Raw genomic sequence first — 20546 nt, 5'->3', positions numbered from 1 at the left:
CCCCTGCGGCACACCACTCACCACTGATTGCCAAGCAGAGTAACACCCATGTATCCCAACTCTCTGATCTCTATTAGTTAACCAATCCTCTGTCCAAGCTAATACATCACCCTCAACTCTCGGCATCCTAATCTTATAGATAAGTCTTTTATATGGCACCTTATCTAACGCCTTCTGGAAATCCAAGTAAATAACATCCTTCTGTTCCCCTCTATCCACTGCGCTTGTTAGATCCTCGAATAACTCCAGTAAGTTTGTCAAACAGGACCTGCCTTTGCTGAATCCATGCTGTGTCTGCCTAATGGATCCATTTCTTTCCAGGTGTCTTCTTTAATGATAGCTTCAAGCATTTTCCCAACTACAGATGTTAAACTAACTGGGCTATAGTTACCTGCCTTTTGTCTACATCCCTTTTTGAACAGTGGCATGACATCCGCTGTCTTCCAATCTACTGGGACCTGCCCAGATTCCAGAGAATTTTGGTAAATCCATCACCGAAGCCTCTACTATAACTTCTGCCATTTCCTTCAGTACCCTGGGATGTACTTTAGCCCCCCCCGCCCCTTTTCTGCCTTATATAATCATAAAAACTTTTACTATCCATTTTTATAAATTGTGCTAGTTTATTTTCATAATCTAGCTTTCCTTTCTTTATTGTTCGCTTAGTTGTACTTTGTTGCTTTTAAAAGTTTTCCCACTCATCCAGTTTCCTACTACTTTTGGCAATGTTGTATGCATGAGCTTTTAGTTTGGTGCCTTCTTGCATTTCCTTAGTTAACCAACGCTTGCTCTCCCCACCCTTACTGTCCTTGCTTTTAACTGGAATATACTTTTGTTGAGCACTGTGAAAAATCTCTTTGAAAATCTTCCTCTGTTCCTCAACTGATCCACCATACAGTCTGAGTTCCCAGTCTACACTAGCCATATCCTCCTTCATCTCATTGTAGTCTCCATTGTTTAGGCATAATGCAGTGGTTTTAGATTGAACTATTGCACCCTCCATTTGTGTGAGAAATACAATCATACTCTGCACTCTCTCCAGGAGGATCCCTAACTACAAGATCACGAATGTTACCTGTTTCATTGCACAGGACCAGATCTAAGATAGCACGTTCCCTTGTAGGTTCAATAATATGCTGTTCAAGAAAGCCATCATGGATGCATTTGATGAAGTCCTCCTCAAGACTGCCTTGACCAACTTGATTCACCCAATCTATGTGCAAGTTAAAGTTCCCCATGACAACTGCTGCTGCATTCTTACATGTTTCAGATATTTCTCTGTTTATTGCCTGTGCCACAGTAATGTTATTACTCGGTGGCCGATAGACAACTCCCAGCAGTGTTTTTTTTTCCCTTTGCTATTCCTAATCTCTACCCAGAAGGATTCAACATACTGCTCGTTATATCTTACATTGTTTCTCACTATCATCCTGATCTCATCTTTAATTAAGAGCACAACCCCACCTCCCTTATCTTCCTGCCTATCCTTCCATATTACTTGAGATCCTTGGATATTTAATTCCTAACCCTCTCCACCCTGCAACCACATTTCTGTAATGGCCTCTAAATTATACCTCATTGTACTGATATGTCCCATAGGTTCACTAACCTTGTTTCGAATCCTACAGGCATTCAAATAAAGTGCTCTTATACTCATTATGCTTTTAAAATCTTGTAATCTTTTATTCTTTTGCACTTGACTTTTCTTCACTCCACTCTTACTTTTCTCTTTTTATTTTTTGCGTTTTCTTTATCTTTATTCACACTTTTCTTTTTTACTTCATCCATACTTCTCCAATCTGTTGAACCCATCCCACTACTATTTAGTTTAAAACTCCATCCACAGCCCTAGTTATGCAATTCACTAGGATCCAGGTCCCATCATAGTTCAGGCGGAGCCCATCCCATTGGTACAGCTCCCTCCTTCCTCAATACTGACGGCAATTTCCCATGAATTCAAACCCACTTCTCCCACACCAATCCCTGAGCTACACACTTAACTCTCTAATCTTCTTGACCCTATTTCAATTTGCACGTGGCTCAGGTAGTAATCCAGAGGTTACTACCTCACCTTTTTGGTTCTGCTCTTTAATTTTGTTCTTGGCTGCTCAAATTCCCTCAGCAGAACCTCTTTCCTTGTTCTACTTATGTCGTTGGTACCCACATGGACCACGACAATTGGATCTTTCCCCTCACACTGCAAGTTCCTCTGCAGGTCAAGTAAGATGTCCCAAACTCGGGCACCAAACATGCAACACAGCTTTTGGGATGCTCTATCCTCGCGACAGCTATACTATCCCCAAATATCACTACTTTTCTCCTCTTTCCACACTCTTAAATGGCTCCCTGACTACAGTGGCACATCCTTCCTACAACCCTCACTCTCATCCACACAGGGAGCAAGAATCTCAGACCTGCTGGACAAGCTCAAGGGCTGAGGCTCCTCCAGCGCTGTCTCTTGGCTCCCACTACCCACCTCACTCACAGTCACCCCCTCTTGTCCCTGACCACAGACCAAATTTGAAGCAGCTAATCTAATGGGTGAGACTACCTTCTGAAACAGAGAACCCAGGTAACTCTCTCCCATCCTGATGTGCCGCAGCATTTGAAACTGAGATTCCAGGTCATCAGCTTTGAGCCTGAGTTCCTTGAGCAGCCAACACTTGCTGCAGATGTGGTCACCAGGAACCACGGTGGGGTCCCACATCATGCAGAACAGCACATCACCTGATCCTGCATCATCCCTTTATTTAGTTAGCTGTAATTAGTGACATTTTATTCAACTGCTACCAAAGCCTTACTTGCTACTTACCTGTGCCTCCTCACCAAATCCTCAAGTTCCCACTCCTAAACTGGTCCCCTCACACAATAGCCCCTCTGTTTTGCTTTACTTTTATTTGCTCCTGCTAATGAATTGTGAACCATCAGTAATATTGTAGTGAGAAAGTTTGAGGGAAGTATCTGTGCTGAGGTTGGATCTGTTGTGGACCTGTTGGTTAAGAGCAAGGCTTACAACCCATCATGTAGCAGACACATTTCTGTGGTGGCCAGTTTTAGGAAGGATGTTGCAATCATCTTCAAGTGACATTGTTAAAAGATTTTGTGAAGTCAGAGCTGGTTGCTTGAAATAAGGACGCTGCTGAGTGAATTTCTTTTGGGGTTGTACCAGGGTGAAGACAATCTACTTTAACTCTAGAGAAATGGAGTCTACACTAAGATTCGTAGCATCTTGTTCAAGCCTGACATACTTCTCCTGTGGCAGACAGTAGAAAGGCTTCTTCATGCTTACCGCAGTTGGGTTTATCGTTCTTGAACTACTGGAAGAGGCTCTTTGGCCCACAATGCCTTTGTAGACCATGATGTCTAATTAAACTAATTCCATCTGCCTACACATGATCCATATTCCTCTATTCCAGGGGTTCCTAAACTTTAATGACAAAAGCCAATACCATTACGCAAGGGGGGGCGGGTGGTCTATGGACTCCAGGCTGGGAACCCCTGCCCTATTTGCTGCCTGTTTAGGTGAATGTCTAAATGCCTCTTAAAAATCACTGTCCTGTTTGCTTTTACCACACCCCTGTCAGCACGTTCTAGCCGCTCACTGCTCTCTGTAAAAAAAATTGTTTTGCAAATTTCCTTTAAGCTTTTCCCTCTTATCTTAGTGATGCTCCCTCTGGTATGTGACATTTCCACCCTGGGCAAAATACTCTGATTATCTACCATTCTATACCTCTCATACTTCAATCAAACTTCCACAAGTCTCTCATGCTGCATGGAAAACAATCCAACCTCTGTATTTTGCGAATAGTCTGTAATCCAGGTGATATCTTTATGAACTTCTGCATCCTCTTCAAAAACTTCACAACATTCCTGTAATACAATAACAGCAACTGCACTTAGTACTGCAAATGAGGCTAACCAAAATTTTATACAGCTTCAACGTGATGTCCTGCCTTTCAATAATCAGAAGAACTTATTTATAGAACCCTATTTATGCAAACGATGTTGTTCAAAGTTCTTGGCACTGGGATAAAAGCAAACATGAAAATAAAGACTGAAAGATGTTAGTTGAAATCAAAGTTAAATAAATAGGTCTTTCAGCTGGTGTTTATTAGTGTCAATGAAATCTTATCGTTTTAGGTACAGGTTTCCCCTGCCATCTGAAGGTAGAGTGTTCCTTTGAAACGGTTCGTAAGCCAAAATGTCGTAAAGCGAAGAAGCAATTCCATTTATTTATATGGGAAAATTTTGTGAGTGTTCGCAGACTCAAAAATAACCTACCAAATCATGCCAAACAACACATAAAACCTAAAATAACAGTAACATATAGTAACAGCAGGAATGATATGATAAATACACAGCTCATATGAAGTAGAAATACTTTTCCACACCCATTGCCTGAACTGTTCTCTGTAGCGAAAATCTCACGCAAGCGCCGTTGGCAAAAACACGGCGCAAGCGCTCTCTGGTAACCTTTAAGCTATGAAGCTGCCAAATCATACCAAATAACACATAAAAATACACAGCCGATATAAAGTAGAAGTAATGTATGTACAGTGTAGTATCACTTACCGGAATTGGGAAAGCGCGGAGCACACTGATGATGGTGTGTTAGACTTGTCGGAGTTTGGGTGGTGCAGTGGCCCCCACCCTCCAGGCCGCCGAGCGATACATTGCCACGAAGCATGCAGTGGTACAGCGGTAGCCAGGACGCATCCAGCACGTCTTTAAGAAAAAAGCCAAAATAAACATGCTAATTAATTAGGTGCCGCCCGGCACGTAAGTGTTGGCCCAGATCAGTGCCGATTGCGTCATGTTTATTTCGGCTTTTTTCTTAAAGATGTGCTGTGTGTCTCCCGGCTACCGCTGCATTCTCCGCGAATCGGTATCTGTCCACGGCCTGGGTGTGGGGTGGTGGGACATTAGGATGTCATCTCGTCATCTGTTTCCATTAGAGCAGGCAAATCATCTTCTCCTATGACTGCCCGCCTGGATGTCAAAGGTCAAGTTTCGTCGTTTGCTATGGCTGATGTGGTAGGCTTGCTTGACTGCTGAGCCTCGCGCATTTTTAGATCATACAGTTCTTTGTAAGCACTCAAACCATCCCGCAAATATCCCCTAAACCGACATACCTTTTCAAAATTAAAGTCGTACTTTATCATTACTCATTCGGTTTTGATTGTTGTCCTTTCTTCTTCCAATTGCATCAGCTCTTCATCTATCAGTTCCTGGTCTTGGGATGCCAAAACCTCTTCAACATCATCTTCGTCAGCTTCCACAAGCCAAACTCACTTGTCCTTACTTCGTTCACCACGATCAAAACGCTTAATTATGTCTAGTTTTACGCTAAGTGTAACACACTTACGAGCTCTTTCAGGCTTTTCCGATACCATCTTGCTGACGGCTGCTTACAGGCACGTGTTTAAGCAGTGCCGGCAAGAATGCCGTTCCGAATCCGGGGGAAGAGCGGCTGCTGGGGGCTTGCAAATGACGGTGGGCTGAAAAGTATGTTTGACATAACATCTCTGTCGGCATTCTGGATCAAAGTCAAGGCTAAATATCCTGAGATAGCCATGAAAGCACTGAAAACGTTGCTTCCATTTCCAACATCATTTTTCTGCAATGAATGCAACGAAAACTAAATTGCAGAATAGGCTGGATATAAGGAACCCCCTTCGAGTATCGCTGTCTCCCATCACCCCTCGATGGCACCATCTCGTTGCAGGGAAACAAGCCCAGGACTCCCACTGATTTAGCGATATTGGTGTGTTGCAATGATTTTATATGTGCTGTGTATTTAATATCCAAACGTTACTGAAAATGTTATGATGCTATTGACTTATAAGTGACTTATGTGCTGTGTATTTAATATCCAAACATTACTTAAAATATTGACTTATAAGTGACTTATACAGTAATTGACTTATCGCTATATTCATGCGAGGTAAATATGTGCTGTGTGTTTAATATTAAATTCGTTAGGTAAACCCTTTTAGAAATGAAATTGAGTGTATTAGCCACTAAAAAGTGACTTATAGCTGACTGATCTTCTGTATTCCAGTCGTGATTAAGGCCCCCCACCCCCAAAAACAGAATTGCCAAAAACGATTTGTAGAAAAAAAATTGGCATGTACACGCATGCGCACACAGGTGCCCACGCAAGGCTTCATGGTAATTGTAGTCTTCTCGGGGTAAACACAACGTATCTGACAGTTACTCTTGTCCGTTGGCAACCCTACCCCCTCCTCCCCCTCCCGGGTCTGCTGGTCCACAAGAATATTGTCAATAACAAACCGGTCCGCCGTGCAAAGAAATGTTGGGGACCCCTGATATAAGGGCATGAATTAGTTTTTCAACATAATTATGTGATTAAAATGGAAGTTCCTTTGCAATATTTCTTAAGTGTAGAAATGCTGTTCTAGTCACTTTCTTTATGTGAGAATTAAAATTCAAACCATAATCAAGGATTAATACCCAGGCTTGTTATTTCTGATCTTACAAGGGGAGTCAGGTTCCCAAGTTTGTCAAGAAGTTTATCTCTTTTAGCTTTGAGGCCTCCCAAAAGTATTTCAGTTTTACCTTCGCAAACATGAGGAATTCAGCAGATGCTGGAAATTCAAGCAACACACATCAAAGTTGCTGGTGAACGCAGCAGGCCTGGCAGCATCACTAGGAAGAGGTACAGTCGACGTTTCGGGCCGAGACCCTTCGTCAGGACTAACTGGAGGAAGAGCTAGTAAGAGATTTGAAAGTGGGAGGGGGAGGGGGAGATCCAAAATGATAGGAGAAGACAGGAGGGGGAGGGATGGAGCCAAGAGCTGGACAGGTGATAGGCAAAAGGCATATGAGAGGATCATGGGACAGGAGGCCCAGGGAGAAGAAAAAGTGCAGGGGGGGGACCCAGAGGATGGGCAAGGGGCCAACAGTTCAGACCACAAACTGAGGCATTTCCTAATGAGGTACAGTTCTTGACTTTTGCTGGGAAGTTTAGTGGGCAATTAATGTGTGAATAAAAAAGAAGGTAAGAATGAGAGGCCATTTGAACAGTTCTAATAACAGAGCGGTGCAACTTGATCAAAAACTTTTAAGTGTTTATTACTGTCATTTGGTTACCCACAGCCAGCATGAGTATTTTTAGTTTTGTTGTTATTTTGGTAGAAAATTCTGGTCTCATAATTTAACTGTTAACTAGCATCAGAATCAGAATCAGTTTTTGTACCAAAACCGCTCAAGACTAAGCGCGGGGATTAACTCTATTGCATATTATGCAAAATAATAAAGTTCCAAAGTTCAAAAGGGTATACTCGATCCTCTAAGAAAACAACAAAGACTAGCAGTTTTGTAGCAAAAAAAACTAATGAAACCAAAACTAGTGATATACTTTGTATACTTTATACTTTATAGTCTATTGTCACTAAACAATTGATACTAGAATGTACAATCATCACAGCGATATTTGATTCTGCGCTTCCCACTCCCTGGATTACAAATATTAAATATTAAATATAGTAAAAATCAGTAAATATAAAAATTTTAATTATAAATCATAAATAGAAAATATAAATATGGAAGGTAAGGTAGTGCAAAAAATCCGAGAGGCAGGTCCGGATATTTGGAGGGTACGGCTCAGATCCGGGTCAGGATCCGTTCAGCAGTCTTATCACAGTTGGAAAGAAGCTGTTCCCAAATCTGGCCGTACGAGTCTTCAAGATCCTGAGCCTTCTCCCGGAGGGAAGAGGGATGAAAAGTGTGTTGGTTGGGTGGATCGTGTCCTTGATTATCCTGGCAACGTGCAGTGTAAAGTGAGTCCAAGGACGGAAGATTGGTTTGTGTGATGTGCTGCGCCGTGTTCACGATCTTCTGCACCTTCTTTCGGTCTTGGACAGGACAACTTCTATACCAGGTTGCGATGCACCCTAGAAGAATGCTTTCTACGGTGCATCTATGAAAAATTAGTGAGGGTTTTAGGGGACAGGCCAAATTCTTTAGCTTTCTCAGGAAGTAAAGGCGCTGGTGGGCCTTCTTGACAGTGAACTCTGCTTGGTTGGACCAAGTCAGGTCATTTGTGATATGACCACAAGGAACTTAAAGCTTTTGACCTGTTCCATTTGCGCACTACCGATGTAAATTGGGTCGTGCGGTCCGCTACTCCTTCTGAAGTCAACAACCAATTCCTTCGTCATGCTGACGTTCAGGGATAGGTTATCGTCTTCGCACCATGCACCAGGTTCTTAATTTCCTCTCTGTACTCAAACTCATCATTACCTGAGATACGGCCTACAATTGTTGTGTCATCAGCAAACTTATATATTAAGTTTGATGGAAACTTGGCTACACAATCATGGGTGTACAGTGAGTACAGCAGGGGGCTGACTACACAGCCTTGTAGGGCACTGGTGTTCAGAGTGATTGTAGAGGAGAGCTTGTCCCCTATTTTTACAGCCTGGGTCCTGTCTGTGAGGAAGTTGAAGATCCAGCTGCAGATTTGAGTGCCCAGGTTCCAGAGCTTAGGAATCAGTTTATTTGGAATGATGGTATTAAAGGCAGAGCTGTAGTCAGTGAAAAGGGTATAGTCAGAGGGACAGAGGGAGAAAAAGAATGTGTGTATATAAATAAATAACGGATGGGGTACGAGCGGAAAGTGGGGCATTAGTGGAAGTTAGAGAAGTCAATGTTCGTGCCATCAGGTTGGAGGCTTCCCAGACGGAATATAAGGTGTTGTTCCTCCAACCTGAGTGTGACTTCATCTTTACAGTAGAGGAGGCCGTGGATAGGCATATCAGAATGGGAATGGGATGTGGAATTAAAATGTGTGGCCACTGGGAGATCCTGCTTTCTCTGGCGGACAGAGCGTAGGTGTTCAGCAAACGATCTCCCAATCTGCATTGGGTCTCGCCAATATATAGAAGGCCACATCGGGAGCACCGGACGCAGTATATCACCCCAGCCGACTCACAGGTGAAGTGTCGCCTCACTTGGAAGGACTGTCTGGTGAGGGAGGAAGTGTAAGGGCATGTGTAGCACTTGTTCCGCTTACACGGATAAGTACCAGTCGGGAGATCAGTGGGGAGGGATGGGGGGCACGAATGGACAAGGGAGCGATCCCTGCGGAAAGCAGGGAGGGGGTGGGAAAGATGTGCTTAGTGGTGGGATCCTGTTGGAGGTGGCGGAAGTTACGGAGAATAATATGTTGGACCCGGAGGCTAGTGGGGTAGTAGGTGAGCACCAGGGGAACCCTATTCCAGTGGGATGGCGGGAGGATGGAGTGAGAGCAGATGTGCGTGAAATGGGGGAGATGCATTTGAGAGCAGAGTTGATGGTGGAGGAAGGGAAGCCCCTTTCTTTAAAAAAGGAGGACATCTCCCTCGTTCTGGAATGAAAAGCCTCATCCTGAGAGCAGATGCAGTGGAGACGGAGGAATTGCAAGAAGGGGATGGCATTTTTGCAAGAGACAGGGTGAGAAGAGGAATAGTCCAGATAGCTGTGAGACTCAGTAGGCTTATAGTAGGCATCAGTAGATAAGTTGTCTCCAGAGATAGAGACAGAAAGATCTAGAAAGGGGAGGGAGATGTCGGAAATGGACCAGGTAAACTTGAGGGCAGAATGAAAGTCGGAGGCAAAGTTAATGAAGTCAACTAGCTCAGCATGCGTGCAGGAAGCAGCACCAATGTAGTTGTCGATGTAGCGAAGGTAACATAGGGGACAGATACCAGAATAGGTTTGGAACATAGATTGTTCCACAAAGCCAGCAAAAAGGCAGGCATAGCTAGGACCCATACGGGTGCCCATAGCTACACCTTTAGTTTGGAGGAAGTGGGAGGAGCCAAAGGAGAAATTATTAAGAGTAAGGACTAATTCTGCTAGACGGAGCAGAGTGTTGGTAGAGGGGAACTGATTAGGTCTGGAATCCAAAAAGAAGCGGAGAGCTTTGAGACCTTCCTGATGGGGGATGGAAGTATATAGGGACTGAACATCCATGGTGAAAATAAAGCGGTGGGGGCCAGGGAACTTAAAATCATTGAAAAGTTTAAGAGCGTGAGAAGTGTTACGAACATAGGTAGGGAGGGATTGAACAAGGGGGGATAAAACTGTGTCGAGGTATGCAGAAACGAGTTCGGTGGGGCAGGAGCAAGCTGAGACAATAGGTCTGCCAGGACAGGCAGGTTTGTGGATCTTGGGTAGGAGGTAGAAACGGGAAGTGGGAAGTGTGGGAACCATAAGGTTGGTAGCAGTGGATTGGAGATCCCCTGAGTGGATAAAGTCGGTGATGTTGTGGGAGACAATGGCCTGGTGCTCCTTAGTGGGGTCACGATCGAGGGGTAAGTAAGAGGATGTATCCGCGAGTTGTCGCTGTGCCTCGACAAGGTAGAGGTCAGTATGCCAGACTACAACAGCACCCCCCTTATCGGCGGGTTTAATCGTAAGGTTAGGATTAGTGCGGAGGGAGTGGAGAGCAGAGCGTTCAGAAGGAGTAAGGTTGGAATGGGAACAAGGTGCGGTGAAGTCGAGACAGTTGATGTCCCGTTGGCAGTTAGTAATAAAGAGATCCAGCGCAGGCAGAAGACCAGAGTGGGGTGTCCATGAAGAGGAGGAGGGTTGAAGATGGGAGAAGGGGTCATCGGTGGGGGTGGAAGAGTCCTTGCCGAAGAAGTAGGCTCGGAGACGGAGACGGCGGAAGAACAGTTCCGCGTCATGGCGAACATGGAACTCGCTGAGGTGTGGGCGAAGGGGGACAAAGGTGAGGCCCTTACTGAGGACAGAGCGTTCTGCCTCAGACAGTTGAAGGTCGGAGGGGATGGTAAAGACCCGGCACGGATGAGAGCTGGGATCAGAGGGGGGACTGGGGAGGCTGGGTGTGTCAATGGAGAGGGGAGGGTTGGGGTGAGAGGAAGATGGAGCCTCTGAGGGCCCAGGAGCTGACGGTGGGATCTGAGGGAGACAGAGTTGCAGAGTGGTAGTGGGGGAAGGGGAGAAGGGGAGTCACAATGTAGACCGCTGTTGGTATGACCGAAGTGACTTCCTGTGGCAGATAGTAGGGACGACACTTCACTGACAGGTGTTCCAGGTCCGGGCTGCAGGAGCTTGTCAGTGCCACTGTGTCCGAGCACCACGAAGTGTTGATCAGTATGCAGGCACCACCTCCCCTCGTCTTGCCCGAAGACGCCGTGCAGTCCATCCGATGGATCGAAAATCCCTGCAGTCGGATGGCACAGTCAGGGGGTAGCAGGGGAGAGCCAGGTCTCGGTGAAAAAGAATACACAGCAGTTCTGCATCTCCCTGCAGTAGGTGAGTCTCCCTTTAAGATCATCCACCTTGTTCTCAATGGCTTGCACATTAACTAGTAGGATGGTGGGCATTGGGACCCTGAAGTCCCTCAGCTTCAATCGATGCAGTGTGTTGTTGTCAGCTCTTTGAGGTAGGTTGATGCGTCCCGCAAGGATCGATCAGCTGGTCGCGTCATCGGACGCTCCGGGTCGGGCCGACTAACGGGGGAGGCTCCTCTGCCACTTCCAGCTGCCGGGGCCCGGGCTGTTGATTGGGTCGGACCCCGAAGCCGACACTTAATCCCGGATGGCTGGGCTCCTGGCTGAAAGAAGTCCTCAAGCCAAGTCACGGTCGCGGAGGCCTCCGTTCCAGCCGAGCCTCGGGCTCGTTTTCTGAGGTCGGCGGCGGAGGCCTCACTTCCGGCAGCTGTGGATGGGCACCACCCCCGGGGCTTTACAGTGGTCGCTCCAGGGAAGCATCTGGGGCACCTTGAGGTCTCCGCCGTCACTTCTGTGTGGTCGTCTGCTCCAGAGAGGTGCTGGTTGGAATGGGCCGTGTCTCCAAGCGCTCCAGCACGGTAGCAGACTGCAGGTCTCTGGGAACGTGGTGGGCCTCACTGGCCGGGTCCAGGTGCGGTCTGGAGTTTAAGATGCAGTTCTGGCGCGGTGGTCTCCAACTGGGTCAGTAGCTTCGCCAGGGTGTTGTTGATCTTGATCTTGCTAGATTGGAGGTTTAGAAGGGTTTCTCGGGTATAGGATAGTGGAGAGGGCAGTTTGCTCGGGAGAGCACGCGCAAGGTCGCCAGTTGCCGGCGCCATCTTTAAATAATGATGAAATAATGAAGTTTGTGGTACTAAACAGTAGCAGTTGAGAGATTAACAATCTTAGCATACTTATGTGTTCCAATTAGTGTTCTAGAGAAATTAACAATCAACAAAAAAATAATTCCCTGGTTTCCTAAAACTAACAATGAGACTAAACTGAACTTAAAGGCCAAACCTAAGTACGTAACTATACACTTCACTTCTACCACCCCAACTCAAGTGACAAATTACCCATAATTAATGCACAATACAAAATACAATGCAGACAAACAGAAAACAACTTCTTTCACGTTCTTGGCCACTTCATCAAGAAACTCAATCAACTTCATAAGACATGAGAAAGCCATGTTGACTCTCCCTAATTAAACCCTGTCTCTCTAGATGTACATATCCCTCAGAATCCTCACAGAAAACAGAAAACAGCTCCTACAGGTTTAATATCACTAGAGTATGTTGTGAGTTTTTTTTTGCAGCAGTACATTGCAATACATAATAAAAGAACAATAAATTGCAAGAAGTAGATATTAAAAAAACTAAATAAGTAGTGCAAAATGAGAGGGTAAAAATAGTTCATGAGTCCATTGTCCATACAGAAATCTGATGGTGAAGGGGAAGAAGCTATTCCTGAAAGACTGAGTGTGTGTGTTCAGGCTCCTGTACCTCCTCCATGATGGTAGCAATGAGAAGAGGGCATGTTCTGGCTGATTGGGGCGGGGGGGGGGGCGGTGGTCCTTAATGATAGATGCTGTCTTTTTGAGGCATTGCCTTTTGAAGGTGTCCTAGATGCTAAGAGGCCGGTGCCAATGATAAAGCTGCTTGAGTTTACAATATTTAGCAGCTTCTTCTGATCCTGTGTCATTCTGGCTGAGATGTTTGCATTATTGTTAGCCATGGATGAGGTGCCGGTGGACTGTACAGTAGTGAAACTGGAGCTTTTATATAAGAAGAGTGACAAAAAATAGGAACTATAAACCAGTAAGTCTAACAGGTATGGAAGATAAGTTATTGGAGAAGATTCTGAATAAATACATATAGAGAGACAGGGTTTAATTAGGGGTGGTCAACATGGCTTTCTCATGGGAGATCTGTTGTACGAAGTTGGCTGTGTTTCTTGACGAAGTGGCCAAGAAAATTAATGAAGGCAGTGCAGTGGACATGGTTCATGTGGACTTCAGTAAACTTTTGACAATGTTCTGGAAAGTTAGATTGCATGGAATCCAAGGAGAACTGGCTAAGTGGATACAAATAAAAAGGACGGGTTGCACTTGAATCCCAGGGGGACCAAATATCCTGGCGGGGAGGTTTGCTAAGGCTACAGGGGAGAGTTTAAACTAGAATTGTTGGGGGTGGGAACCAAACTGAAGAGACTGGGGAAGAGGAGGTTAGCTCGCAAATAGAGAAAGCTTGTAGACAGTGCCAGAGGGAGGATAGGCAGGTGATAGAGAAGGGATGCGCTCAGACCGACAGTTTGAGATGTGTCTGTTTTAACGCAAGGAGTGTTGTGAACAAAGCGGATGAGCTTAGAGTATGGATCAGTACTTGCAGATATGATGTTGTGGCCATTACAGAGACTTGGATGGCTCAGGGACAGGAATGGTTACTTCATGTGCCGGGTTTTAGATGTTTCAGAAAGGACAAGGAGGGAGGCAAAACAGATGGGGGCGTGGCACTGGTGATCAGAGATAGTGTCACGACTGCAGAAAAGGTGGACGCCATGGAGGGATTCTCTACGGAGTCTCTGTGGGTGGAGGTTAAGAACAGGAAGGGGTCAATAACTTTACTGGGTGTTTTTTATAGGCCGCCCAATAGTAACAGAGATATCGAGGAGCAGATCGGGAAACAGATCCTGGAAAGGTGTAATAATAACAGAGTTGTCATGATGGGAGACTTTAATTTCCCAAATATCGATTGTCATCTCCCTAGAGCAAGGGGTTTAGATGGGGTGGAGTTTGTTAGGTGTGTTCAGGAAGGTTTCTTGACACAATATGTAGATAAGCCTACAAGAGGAGAGGATGTACTTGATCTGGTATTGAGAAAAGAACCTTGTCAGGTGTCAGATCTCTCAGTTGAGAGAGCATTTTGGAGATAGTAATCATAATTCTATCTCCTTTACAATAGCACTGGAGAGAGATAGGAACAGGCAGGTTAGAAAAGCTTTAAATTGGAGTAAGGGGAATTATGAGGCTATCGGGCAGGAAATTGGAAGCTTAAATTGGAAACAGATTTCTCAGGGAAAAGTACGGAAGAAATGTGGCAAATGTTCCGGGGGATATTTGTGTGGAGTTCTGCATAGGTACATTCCAATGAGACAGGGAAGTTATGGTAGGGTACAGGAACCGTGGTGTACAAGGCTGTAGTAAATTAGTCAAGAAGAAAAGAAAAGCTTACAAAAGGTTCAAAGAGCTAGGTAATGTTAGAGATCTAGAAGATTATAAGGCTAATAGGAAGGAGTTTATGAAGGAAATTAGGAGAGCCAGAAGGGGCCATGAAAAGGCCTTGGCGGGCAGGATTAAGGAAAACCCCAAGGCATTCTACAAGTATGTGAAGAGCAAGAGGATAAGACGTGAAAGAATAGGACCTTTCAAGTGTGACAGTGGGAAAGTATGTATGGAACTGGAGGAAATAGCAGAGGTAGTTAATGAACACATTACTTCAGTATTCACTATGGAAAACAATCTTGGTGATTGTAGTGATGACTTGCAGCAGACTGAAAAGCTTGAACATGTAGATATTAAGAATGAGGATGTGCTGGAGCTTTCGGAAAGCATCAAGTTGGATAAGTCGTCGGGACCGGATGAGATGTACCCCAGGCTACTGTGGGAGGCGAGGGAGGAGATTGCTGAGCCTCTGGCGATGATCTTTGCATCATCAATGGGGACGGGAGAGGTTCTGGAGGATTGGAGGGTTGCGGATGTTGTTCCATTATTCAAGAAAGGGAGTCGAGATAGCCCAGGAAATTATAGACCAGTAAGTCTTACTTCAGTGGTTGGTAAGTTGATGGAGAAGATTCTGAGAGGCAGGATTTATGAACGTTTGGAGATGTATACTTTGATTAGGAATATTCAGCATGGCTTTGTCAAGGGCAGGTCGTGCCTTACGAGCCTGATTGAATTTCTTGAGGATGTGACTAAACAGATTGATAAAGGAAGAGCAGTAGGTGTAGTGTATATGGATTTCAGCAAGGCATTTGATAAGGTACCCCATGCAAGGCTTATTGAGAAAGTAAGGAGGCATGGATCCAAGGGGACATTGCTTTGTGAATGCAGAACTGGCTTGCCCACAGAAGGCAAAGAGTGGTTGTAGACGGGTCATATTCTGCATGGAGGTCGGTGACCAGTGGTGTGCCTCAGGGATCTGTTCTAGGACCCTTACTCTTCGTGTTTTTTATAAATGACCTGGATGAGGAAGTGGAGGGATGGGTTAGTAAGTTTGCTGATGGCACAAAGGTTGGAGGTGTTGTGGATAGTGTGTCGGGCTGTCAGAGGTTACAGCGGGACATTGATAGGATGCAAAACTGGGCTGAGAAGTGGCAGATGGTGTTCAACCCAGATAAGTGTGAAGTGGTTCATTTTGCTCGGTCAAATATGATGGCAGAATATAGTATTATTGGTAAGACTCTTGGCAGCGTGGAGGATCAGAGGGATCTTGGGGTCCAAGTCCATAGGACGCTCAAAGCAGCTGCGCAGGTTAACTCTGTGTGTTCGCCTCTATCAATCGTGGAATTGAATTTAGGAGCTAAGTGGTAATGTTGCAGCGACAGTTGAAGTCAGACGTTTACATACACCTTTGCCAAATACATTTAAACTCAGTTTTTCGTAATTCCTGACATTTAATCCTGGAAAACATTCCCTGGCAGTTAGGATCACTACTTTATTTTAAGAATGTGAAATGACAGAATAATAGTGGAGAGAATGATTCATTTCAGCTTTTATTTCTTTCATCACTTTCCCAGTGGGTCAGAAGTTTACATACACTTTATTAGTATTTGGTAGCATTGCCTTTAAATTGTTTAACTTGGGTCAAACGTTTTGGGTAGCCTTCCAGAAGCTTCTCACAATAAGTTGCTGGAATTTTGTTCCATTCCTCCAGACAGAACTGGTGTAACTGAGTCAGGTTTGTAGGCCTCCTTGCTCGCACACGCTTTTTCAGTTCTGCACCCAAATTTTCTATCGGATTGAGGTCAGGGCTTTATGATAGCCACTCCAATACCTTGACTTTGTTGTCCTTAAGCAATTTTGCCGCAACTTTGAAGGTATGCTTGGGGTCATTGTCCATTTGGAAGACCCATTTGCGACCGAGCTTTAACTTCCTGGCTGATACCTTGAGACGTTACTTCAATATATCCACCTAATATTCCTTCCTCATGATTCCATCTATTTTGTGAAGTGCACCAGTCCCTCCTGCAGCAATGCACCCTTGCAACATGATGCTGCCACTCCCATGCTTCACGGTTGGGATGGTGTTCTTCGGCTTGCAAGCCTCACCCTTTTTCCTCCAAACAGAATGATGGTCATTATGGCCAAACAGTTCAATTTTTGTTTCATCAGACCAGAGGACATTTCTCCAGAAAGTAAGATCTTTGTCCCCATGTGCACTTGCAAACTGTGGTCTGGCTTTCTTATGGTGGTTTTAGAGCAGTGGCATCTTCCTTCTGAGCAGCCTTTCAGGTTATGTCAATATAGGACTCATTTTACTTTGGATATACATTTGTAGATACTTGTCTTCCTGTTTCCTCCAGCATCTTCACAAAGTCCTTTGCTGTTGTTTTGGGATTGATTTGCACTTCTTGCGCCACAGTACGTTCATTCTCTAGGAGACAGAATGCGTCTCCTTCCTGAGCGGTATGACGGCTGCGTGGTCCCATGGTGTTTATACTTGCGTATTATTGCTTGTACAGATGAATATGGTACCTTCAGGCGTTTCGAAATTGTTCCCAAGGATGAACCAGACTTGACATCATTTTCTGACCTCAATCCGATAGAAAATTTGTGGGCAGAACTGAAAAAGCATGTGCGAGCAAGGAGGCCTACAAACAGACTCAGTTACTATAAAGATCCTAACTGATCTAAGACAGGCAACACACACAAAAAATGCTGGTGAACGCAGCAGGCCAGGCAGCATCTCTAGGAAGAGGTGCAGTCGACATTTCGAGCTAAGACCCTTCATCAGGACTAACTGAAAGAAGAGATAGTAAGAGATTTGAGAGGGGGAGGGGGAGATCCGAAATGATAGGAGAAAACCGGAGGGGGAGGGTTGGAGCTAAGAGCTGGAAAGTTGATTGGCAGAAGGGATACCAGGCTGGAGAAGGGCGAAGATCATGGGATGGGAAGCCTCAGGAGAAAGAAAGGTGGGGGGGGGGACCTAGAGGATGGGCAAGGAGTTATAGTGAGAGGGACAGAGGAAGAAAAAAGAGGGAAAAAGGGGGGGGGGAGAAAAATAATAATAATAAATATATAAGGGATGGTGTACAAAGGGGAGGTGGGGCATTAATGAAAGTTAGAGAAGTCGATGTTCATGCCATCAGGTTGGAGGCTACCCAGACGGAATATAAGGTGTTGTTCCTCCAACCTGAGTGTGGCTTCATCTTCACAGTAGAGGAGGCTGTGGATAGACATATCAGAATGGGAATGGGACGTGGAATTAAAATGTGTGGCCACTGGAAGATCCTGCTTTCTCTGGCAGATAGAGCGTAGGTGTTCAGTGAAAGGGTCTCCCAGTCTGCGTCGGATCTCGCCAATATATAGAAGACCTAACCAGTTCCCCTCTACCACCACTCACCTCCGTCTAGCATAATTAGTCCTTGGTTGCCACAAGAGGATACAGGTTTCAGATGCTGGGGAGTAGGTACAGAGGAGATGTCAGGGGTAAGTTGTTTACTCAGAGAGTGGTGAGTGCGTGGAATGGGCTGCTGGCAACAGTGGTGGAGGCGGATAGGATAGGGTCTTTTCAGAGACTTTTGGATAGGTACGTGGAGCTTAGCAAAATAGAGGGCTATAGGTAAGCCTAGTAATTTCTAAGTTAGGGACATGTTCAGCACAACTTTTTGGGCCAAAGGGCCTGTATTGTGCTATAGGTTTTCTGTGTTTCAATGTTTCTATTTGGTTTTATGGTAGAAATGAGAAAGGGTTGATGGAAGGTTGTTCTCAGTCTGAAGGCCCATGACTAATGGTATGCCTCAGGGTTTGGTTCTGGGCTTATTCTCTATCAACAATTTGGATAAGGATTAAAAGGCATGGTTAGTAAATCTGTATGACACTGCAATAGATGGTATACTGAACAAAGATTATCAAAAGTTACAGGGGGCTCTTGATTAGATCAGGAACAGTCCCTTCAGCCTACAATATTGTGCCCATCCAATTAAATTAGTAATCAAGCAGGCTGTGACATTTCCCATTTTTACATGTATTGTGACATTTGGTATGATTTCAAGGCAGCCTGTGTGAGAAGTGAAAGCTATCCATCTGTTGGCATATCACACAGCTGCAGATGTTCAGAATCAGAATCAGGTTTAGTGTCACCGCCATATGTTGTGAAATTTGTTAACTTTATGGCAGCAGTACAATGTAGCACATGATAAATAAGTATAGAGAAAAGAACAGAATTACAGTAAATATATATATGTCTATTAAATGGATAAGTTAAAATAAATAGTGCATAAAAAAAAGAAATAAAAAATTAGTGAGGGTAGTGTTCATGAGTTCAATGTTCATTTAGAAAATGGATGGCAGTTCAGCACCTTTTCTGTTTCATATTATCCTGAAGTATTGCTGACAAATGTCTCATTTATGGATAAACTACCAGTATTGTATCATTGTTTAACCTCACCTACTTTTTCCTCTGTCCTAATACAATGCACTCTTATCCCTGTTCATTATTTATGTTGTATTCCAAGCATGCCTCCTCACTAAGTAGCAGTTTTGTTTCCTCTGTCTCCTATTGCAGAAGGGATTTACCCCACTACATGTAGCTGCTAAGTACGGGAGCCTAGACGTGGCAAAACTCCTCCTGCAGCGCTCAGCTTCTCCAGACTCTGCGGGCAAGGCAAGTTAAGAGAGGAATTTAAAAGTTCAGCTTGGAATTTGCATGTGGGTTTGTTTTATCTGTAATGACAAGATGAAACTTGGATAATTCTGACCTGCAACATTTCGGATCATGAAAATAATCTGCACTGATGTTTGAAAGATTCAGAATCTTACTGGCTTATGCATAAAACATTACAAAATCCATGATCTTTAAGGCCACTGAAAAAGAATGTTCACTGCCAACATGCCTGTATATATGAAGTATTTAATATCATTGCCATTGGGTCTAATTTTCCTGAGCCTTGTCCATATCATCTGTTTTGCATGTTAAAATATTACCTGCATGGTCATTTCTCCCTCCTCCTCTCAACTCACTTTTAGGATGTAGTTTTCCAAACTTAAAATAATGCTCTCTTCTTAGCTTCTTTCTGGATTTGTACATGAAACACAAGGACCTGCCCTTTCTTGGTAATGCACTCTTTTAAAATTTTGTCTGCCTGAGTTTGTTCCTCTGGTTGTTTTAGGATTCTTCTCCACCATAAGATGATAAGTTGTTTTATAAAATGTTCCAACATTGTTAAAATCTTCTGCTTATACTTCAGTGCGGACCTTCATGTTCCTCCCATCAAGTGAGAGATTTTTGCAAATATGAAGAAAAATTAATTGCTAGGTTTTCTGTTGATCACTTGACTCTCTTACATTTGAGAAGCACCAGCTCTGTGTCTCCTAGGTACCATAGGAGGTGAGGATACCAAAACAGTCTACAATTTACTTGCAACATGACCAGGCACTTCCAGATCGAAAATGTACTTTCATGTTATATAATTTATCTCCTCAGAACCAACATAAACAATGGCTAACTTATTGTTATCAACTTATCATTGAATAAACAGGATGAGTATGGTGTAAAAATGGAATACCTGAGTATATATTCTGTCAGTGACACCTCAACCTCAGCACATGAAGTACAAAGCCACAACAACAATCCTTCATATTTGACTCTTGAGGTTCCTCAGTTGAAGTGCAGGACAGGAAAATCCCTTTAAAGGGCAAGTGCTTGCATTTTTTTTTATTGCTGACACTAACTCAGCAGAAGAAAGCTAGTAGGCTTGGATGGCCATGATTTTCTTTGTCTATTTTTTGCCTATAGGAAATAGATAACATTGAAACAAATACCTAGGAATGTGTAGAGACCATTCAGCACTTGAACTCTGCTGCCTTTTTGTATGATCCTGGCTGATTCTTCAACTCATTACTGCCTTGATATCTCTATAGTCTGAAATCTTAGCACCTTTTTAAATATATTCAGCAGACTTCCACAGCCTTCTGTGTTAGATAATTCCACAAGGTCACCAATGAATGAAAAACTTTCTCTGTCCTATATATCTTACCTTTTACCTTAAGACTGAGACATGCAGTTTTAGATTTTTCTCCCC

General features: G+C 44.2%; 1 protein-coding gene across 5 annotated transcripts in view; it reads left to right on the top strand.

The window, feature by feature from the left end:
* Positions 1-20546, top strand: part of LOC134344194 (ankyrin-2-like) — a 978678-nt gene that overhangs the window by 617582 nt on the left and 340550 nt on the right. For all 5 annotated transcript variants that reach the window (XM_063043600.1, XM_063043603.1, XM_063043602.1 and 2 more), the window contains one exon: positions 19031-19129. In XM_063043600.1, coding sequence (XP_062899670.1) covers positions 19031-19129 — 99 coding nt within the window. The remainder of the gene's footprint in view (positions 1-19030; positions 19130-20546) is intronic.

Source organism: Mobula hypostoma, chromosome 3 (assembly GCF_963921235.1).
Source record: "Mobula hypostoma chromosome 3, sMobHyp1.1, whole genome shotgun sequence".
NCBI lineage: Eukaryota > Metazoa > Chordata > Chondrichthyes > Myliobatiformes > Myliobatidae > Mobula > Mobula hypostoma.
This window is presented reverse-complemented; position numbering and strand designations above follow the sequence as displayed.